This window comes from Drosophila sechellia, chromosome 3R (assembly GCF_004382195.2).
Source record: "Drosophila sechellia strain sech25 chromosome 3R, ASM438219v1, whole genome shotgun sequence".
NCBI classification, from domain to species: domain Eukaryota; kingdom Metazoa; phylum Arthropoda; class Insecta; order Diptera; family Drosophilidae; genus Drosophila; species Drosophila sechellia.
The window spans coordinates 17,386,514-17,394,472 of record NC_045952.1 but is presented as its reverse complement, the minus strand read 5'-3'; the positions used below and the strand labels follow the sequence as shown (position 1 = coordinate 17,394,472).

General features: G+C 40.7%; 1 protein-coding gene across 1 annotated transcript; it reads right to left on the bottom strand.

The window, feature by feature from the left end:
• Nucleotides 1-1,221: 1,221 nt before the first annotated feature.
• Nucleotides 1,222-2,264, bottom strand: LOC6606887. Its single transcript, XM_002031645.2, has 2 exons — nt 2,162-2,264; nt 1,222-2,108 (listed from the first exon to the last, which is right to left on the bottom strand). The coding sequence occupies exons 1-2, from the start codon at nt 2,170-2,172 to the stop codon at nt 1,325-1,327; spliced, it is 795 nt and encodes a 264-aa protein (XP_002031681.1). The 5' UTR covers nt 2,173-2,264; the 3' UTR covers nt 1,222-1,324.
• Nucleotides 2,265-7,959: the final 5,695 nt, after the last annotated feature.

Below are 7,959 nucleotides of genomic sequence, written 5' to 3'. Positions count from 1 at the left end.
TCCCCGTGGACACAACATCAAGCATACGCCGTGTTATCAACGCTTAAAGCATATTTTAGCCACACACTTAATTACCCAAAGGCCCAAGTTAGAAAAAGCTGAAGCTGTTGTGCCCCCATCTACCCGAAAATGGAAAGTACCCTGGCCCCCAAAAATGCGGTGCTTAACTTTTCAACTGCAGCCAACAAATGGAAGCCTCGGTGGCAACAAGAACAACGATCAAGCAGCAAATGCCCTGCAAAGTGTCGATAATTACCTGTAAAAGTTTGAGCCAAACCATTAGCAGCATAATGAGGCCTGTCTAGCATAGATTTCCCAGTCGGACCAAAGCAACCGTTACTATCGTGTGGCGCATTTGGAAAATCCCTCTGTCCCTCGCCCCAAATGAAACAAAAAACGTGATGCCGACCAAGTTGAAGAGGGGCAGCAAAGAAAGGAGAGAAAAAATCAAGTAAATACCGAAACACAACTAAAACTTTCACCCATTTGAACTTGGAGCCAAAATTTGGGGCGTGGGATTGGAGCCGGAGGAAACGTGGATCTAGAGTAAAAATAATGGCAACAACCACACTTGACTGGCGTTGAGTGGTTCATAATTAAAGGGGAAAACCTCAAAAAAGCCTTGAACTCATTCAACTGGCTGTGGCTGCATTGCGTGCAATTTGGCCCGTTGGCCAAGTTGCTCTGGCCGCACAATTGTTGCACGCACACAGTCCACAGCCACAGTCAAGTGGAGTGGAAAAATGCCTACGGGCGTGTCCCCACTGGAAGGCCAAATGCACTAGGAAAATATATAGGAAAAATCTGGGAAAATTATGGAGCCAAATATATGTCTAATAAGAATAAACATAACTTTTCATGCAGGAGTAGAGATCTTTCAGAACCAAAAATAGAACACTATATCATTTAGGTATTTTTCAGTGTAGCATTTTGTTTGATTGCATATGCATATGCATACACATACACCTCAGCACATATTCATATTTTCTCAGAGGCCTGGCCAAGTTTTCCATGGACTCTAATTACCATCTTTGACTTCAAGTTGGCGTGGCCGAAGCAACTTTCTGCCTGGCTTAATTTCTTAATACAGCCCTTGATTGCTGCTGCCTACTTTAGAATGCAATTTGAGTGCAGAATGATTTTGTGGCGTTGTTGAACCCAAAAGTCGTAAAGAAATAGCTTTTAACCAAACATTTGTAGAATTATGAAGAAAATTTAGAATCAATTCGTTCTTTAAAGATTTAATACGTTTAGATTTGGATAGCACGACTTAAAAAACTTCACAAAAGTCATCTAATAAAACACATAACACAATCGTATTTGATCACTTGGCAGACTTGCCATCCTCGTCTTTCTTCTTGTCCTTTCCATCCTTCTTGGGTTCCTTTTTGGTATCCTTAGGAGCATCTTTCTTTGCATCTTTCTTCGCATCCTTCGGAGCCTCTTTCTTCTTCTGACCCTTTTTGTTTTTTGTCAGATCTACCACCTCCTCCTTAACCTTCTCGCCCACTTTCACGGCCAGCAAAAAGGCGGACAGAGCAATGGCTAGAGCCACAGCCACATAGCCGGTGGCATAGATCTCTGGTATCGTGAGGAACTTGTTCAAGTACCAGATCAAGTGCCGAGTGCCGGCGACTGTATGGTAGGCAAAAGGTATGGTCACCATCACCTTGGCCATCGTCACCATGCCTTGGCAGTCACATTTTTCGAGTTTCTTTATATATCCCTCCATATCGCCTTGCAAGCATAGGCCGCTGATTCCGACGAACCAAACAAAAACGGCCAGAACAAACCCACTAATTCGCAGGAATGCGGACAAGGTGGAAGTCAATTGAATTTTGTAGATGGACAAATGTGGAGATAACTGCCTGCCAAGCAGCATATTTCGATCGTCATAGGGCAAATCGGGAGGCATACGAAAGGGTATCACTTTCAAAGTGACAGGTGGGACCAGGATATCGCCACTCGGTCCAATTGTCGTGGGTCCACTCGCCTTATGATCCTTCGGGGCTTTAGTAGCCAGAAGACGAGCCGAGATCAATGGTTTTTGGGCGAGCAAGTGCCTTAATTGCGGACTGCAACTATTCAAACCTCGAGCCAATGAGCGACTAAAAAGGACGAAATGAGCTAAGCTTTCCGCTGATAACAATCACTTACTCACCAAGTGTTCATTTTTATATTAGGGTCAAATAAATTTCAGAATTGTTTAACAAAGTTTGTTTTGTCAGTGTTAGATAGGAATCCAAAAAAAATATTTGTATACCATTCATATTTGAAGTATATCGCAAATTCATTGAGAGAATATTTAAAATAATTTCATTGGTTAATCTTGTTTTTCATAGCATCTCTTCCTACCAGTCAGTTTGACACGAATAATTCGCTTTGATTACCAGAGTGCACATATGTAGATATATATATATATATATTTATTTTTTTCAATTCCCTTATTATCGGATGGACTGATGGAAATTCGATTGGAGCTGTAATTGTATTACCTGTCGAAGGACTTGAGGACCATCTCGACATCCTGTGCATATGCCATAAATTTATGCGACGATTGGATGAGCTTAAATTCGATTTGCCGATGGCCAGGCGGCTTTATTCGATTTCTTTGGATTTACCTTACCCCCGTGTAGCTAATCTAACACTCGTTATTTTCCTTTTGCCCAGCGCTTCACTCACAGCCAATTGAAATTAGGGCTTTCGGCTTTGAAAGCGTTCCGTCAACCGCTGAAATTTCATTTGCAGCTCTTTGCAATCATTTGCCTAAATAAATACGTCGCACACAACAAAGAATCCCAGCAGCATCTATACACACTCTCAAAATCATTTTAAATTAATAAAATTCATTTGAGTTTTGCGTGGCTGCGGTTTTCCTTTGCTGCCTTGACAGATTTCATGTTCGTTTCCGCTTTTGCTTGCATGAGTTTGTGGGCCGGGAAAGCTCGGAAAACTTCACGCTCAATTAGCATCTGTTATCGTTGCTTTTGGTCCCAATCCGATATTTATTCCTTGCCACACATCAAAGACATGCACTCAGTCACTCTTTGGCCGATCGATCAATCAATCAATCAATCATTTGCTGTGAAAACATTTCATAAATCAAACGCATACACAAACGAGCACGAGTATACCGACAAAGCTAACAAAAAGACGCGGTCAATGTGCCGGTTAATAAAATTAAAATTAATCGAATCAGTAGAATTTTAAAATGAATTAAGGCTTAAAAGAAGCCCGGCAATGTTGGCCTTGGCCGGGGCCTGCAAAAATTTCCCTGCCGCTTCAACTATATGGAAAAGTTTGTATGAACAAGAGTGTGGAAAAAGCATGCCAAGGAGTCATTAAGCCTTTATACGTATAATCAATGTAACGATAAGGCGCAGGCGACTAAAGGTTTCCTTAATAACCCTTAATGCAGAGCACACACCAAAGAAATTTCAAAATGAAAATCAGATTTTTCAAAAAATATACGAATGTAAATGGTAGTTTTTATTGTTAGCATACTTAATATGGGCAATATCGAGCTAAAAACCCTTGTCGCCTGGCATATTTTCACATGTTGCGAATAAGTTGGCAATACTTTCTTCATATATGAATGGAAAATGTTTTCAGCTGAAAAGAAAAATCGTAAAAGCAAAGCATACTCAGTCCTCGGCTCTTTCTCTCAGTCCCTTCTGCTTTCAACCATTTTTCGCACACACACAGACAGAGAAGTCAGGCGATTGCTTTTGCCTTTCAAGGAACTCAATATGCGTATCCGTGTTTAATTAAGATTCGAGTTCGTGTCTGTGTGTGAGTGCTTTTGGCGCTGCGTCTGCGTCTGAGGCATATGAATAAATGTATGAGCGCATGCATTTAATTTAATTTTCATTTCAATTGATTCGATGACTTTACGTTTCATTTCACGTCTCGATGCGATTTCAATTACAACACTCTCAACTTCATACACGCACAGCCGAAGGAAATGCTTTCACCTATGCGCCGATTGGATGTTATTGTATGCGGAAAGTTGAGACTCGTTGACGGATTCGCATATATGGATATTTGCATTTCATTCAATCCAAGTCAAGGACTTAAAAAGGGCTACTTTTGATATTGGTGGGTAGTTCCACAAGTCACTGAAGTTTTCAAATCTGTTTCAGAAGATAACTGGATAATATTTTCATATAAATAAAATTATACGATTTTCACACATCTGGAAGTGAATTCATTAACCCGCTGCTCTAATAATTTAAACTTTAAGTACTTATATATTGCCTCATATTATTCTACTTAGAAAAGTGTAAAGCGTCCTTTCACTTTCCGAAACATTTCATGTATTTTTCCATTCATAACTTCCTCTGCCTTTTTCGGCCTCATTGGCCATGGATTCACACATAGTCAGGCTTAAAAGTTTGCCGTGCACCTTGACTGAGCTAAGCCGAAAGCTGAGAGTAAGAGCCAGCCGCAAAACTAAGCACCTGTCTGTTTTAGCCGCATGATTTCGTTTTGCCCAATAAGGTTGGCTTTAGGCATTTAGGCCTGCATACTTTCGGGCTGACATTTAAAGTCGGTGGCATTGTTACGCATTTTTTGTGGCACTCGGTTGCTGTTGCAAGGCTGCGACGTGATTTTCTTTCCACATTTGGCAGCCTAAACTTTGTTTTTTGGAACTTCTGCCACACAAAGCCATTTTTTGCCCGCCTTCAGTTGGCTTTTCCTTTCTCCATCCACTTTTTCTGGCTCGGTGTGTGCGCTTTTTTGTAACAAATGCAACGGAAAACCTATTTCCTTTGTGGATATGAGTAGGAAAATGCTTGTTAGCGCTGCATTTACCACAAGTCCATATGTTTGTGTGTGTGTGTGTTTGTATTGGTGTGCAGAACCTTGAACTTGTTGCAATGGATACGAGAAAAACTGTTAGTATTCCTTAACCTCCCTTCTATGCCCCTTCTAACAATGCTAATTTCATTAGAGCAACTGAAAAGCGCACACACACACACACACGTACATATATGCACACTAGCACGTAAATGAGCGCAAGGACAGATCGTGGGCAACGTTCAACGTTTCCTATAAAATGACAATTACAATTTCGACAGCAGGGCAAAATAAAAAGGAAACCAAGGAACATTGAAGTGAAAGCAAACTTTTAATTGCGCATACGACAGGTGTGACACAGCCAACGCAGCTCAAGTTGTGAGAGGGTGAGAGCGTAGGATTTGGTATGCGGGTGTGCCTGGGTGAGTTTTGGTGAAAGTTTTTCCAACGTTTCCATCCCAATTAGTGGGCCACAGAAAACACATAAAAACATTTGCAACTGACAACCTTTTTGACAAACGTCCCTTGACTAATTATCAACATTATATTCTAAAAATGAATGCTCTTTCTTATGGTAATACTAACTCTTATAGTTAATACATAAATGAAGGCGGTTAAATAGTATTAAGGAGGATTAAATTGATCTTAAACGAAGAAGTTTCTAAATACAAGACAAAATGCATTCTTAGCTAAAATAATCACACTATCACACTATTTATTATTAAATGTAACTAAATAATATTTCTCTATAAATCCTGTCTTAAGTCCTTAATGCATTCGGCACCTTGGTTGACTCGTTTCCCTTGCGGTCTGTGCCTTGTCTTAGTTGTCAGTTTGTAAAATTGAATTCTTGCCCGGGTTGTTTGGCTTTTGAGAGATTTATAACGTGGCCAAGAGGGGCGGGCAGAAGAGTGGGGTCTCGAATGGCAATGGCCGCGTATCGATAAGCACAATGGCCGACTGAGCGTGTGTCTGTGACAGTTACAAACACAGACATACACACACTAAGGACCAACGCCCATCGGCGACAAACTTTTTAATCAAATTTTTTAACGCAATTTCTTTGACTACTTTTTGCTCAGCCTCCGTCCTTCTCATTCTCCTTCTCCGCCTGCTGCTGTTGCATATGCATGCTCAATTGTGTTTGTATTGGCAAAGGACATGCTTTGTGATTTATACACACATCACACAAACACACACAACAAAGGGGATGCCGGCTGGTTTGCTGCCTGTGAGCAAACAACAGCTTTTTTTGATTTATGAGCGCTTTGGGTGCCACCATCGTCAACGGCACCACACACAAAAAATATATAAAGAACCAACCAAAACGGCAAAGAATCGACAGCTGAATATATTGAAGGCACAACTTTCGCATAAGTTCAAACGGGCAAGTTAATAAAACACAAAAAAAACCCCACAAATTTCGTTTAATGAATGATAGTTTTAAGGCGACTTTGAAGACCCTTTAAAAATTATAATTTTAAGGCGATTTTGAAGACTCTTTAAAATGCAGAAAATGTTTAAGTTCACTGAGTAATTTGAATTTACTAAAGCAAATATTAAACGTAGCCCTATTTTCCAGATACAAATGTAAATATAATTTATACGGTCGCTGCGAGTTGGACAGGCGATTTTATTAAAGTTGCATTTTAAACAAACAACCAACATTTTAATCTCAATGTGTACTACAGGTACGTGGTCATTTCAATACACGCTTACTTTTAATGTTTAATTGCCAGTAAAAATGAACCAACTGGAAAGCATGTAAAATGAATTCTGTGAAAGTGGCTCAGTTATTTTACGTTCTCATATCTTGGCTATAATAGCGATTTTTCAGGTTATTACGCTGCCAGGTCACCATTTTTTTTACATCATATTCGAATATTCGGTGTCTGGAACTATTGCCTATCGATTTTTATTAATCCCCAACTGGCGGCAGCAGAATGTTATTTATAAATACGAGGCACATGAATTTTAATTAAGCCCTGCCCGCAATTGCTTTGCCCACCAGACTCCGGTTTGCTTTCACATCCTCCGCCATTTGAGTCCGGACTGAGGACGCGGGGACCATTGGCCATATGAAAATTTGATTGATGACTCCCCAAACAGCAGGACGCACTGCCCCCTCCCCTCCTACCCAACTCCCCTAACTATCGATTGTCGCTGTCATAAAAAGTGAGGGGCCAAAAGCGCAGATATATGCATAAAGAGGGAATGAGTATGCAATGCCGAAGCTTATGCAAATCAAGACATGCCGCACACATCACTTTGTTTTACCAGCCGCCCCTTTTCCTGTCCACCAGCACACATGTCTTTTTTTTATTTTCCACCCACCACCCAACGACGTATGCAGGAGCTTGTCAAAACTTGGTTTTCCGTTTTTGTTAAGAATCTGCTGTAAAAAATGAACTGGAAATTCTGGTGGTCAAAGCAAACCATCGCATGCCCTTAAAAACACATTAAAGTTCATTATGGAATTTTATATATGGATCAACACTAAATTTAAACCTATTAAATGCAGCAAATACCCATTTTTATGATAATCGAAGTTGATTTGTTCAAAAGTAAGTGGAAGGAATCTGATTCAAGCGTAGCAAGTGGAAATGCGCTCCAAAAAAATGTTGGCCCTTGCATATTGTTTTCCGTTGTTTGGAAGCCCAGGAAAAAGCAGGATTCGCGAGCAGAAATCGGGAAATGGGAGCAGGACGCTCGGGTTGAGGCTGCAGATTGGAGCGACGGCGCGTTTCGAGCAACACTTGGCCGAGTTGATTTTTGCATATTCCTGATAGCGATGGCATTAGTCTCCAGTGAACTGGCACATAAAAGCACAGTTATGGACTGATTGTCGGGACCGCTATCCGACGTACGTGTAAATTGCCAGCCATCTTCCCCCGACGGCGCGATCCTGTCTATTGCAGGCAGCAAGTGTTAGTATTTCAAACTTTTGTTCAATAAGATTTATATGACTGACAGTCCGGGGTGGCAAACGAAACGAAACGAAACCCGCGCTCAGTGCGGCAAAAAACAAGTTTTGATTTTCGATTCTTTGCCCTTTTTTTTTTTTTTTTGTCTTTTTCATGCGCTGTGTTTTTTGTTTGTTTTTTGTTCACAGCTTAACTGGGCGACGTTTGAAATCCTAGTTGGTTCGCTGCAAAAAGA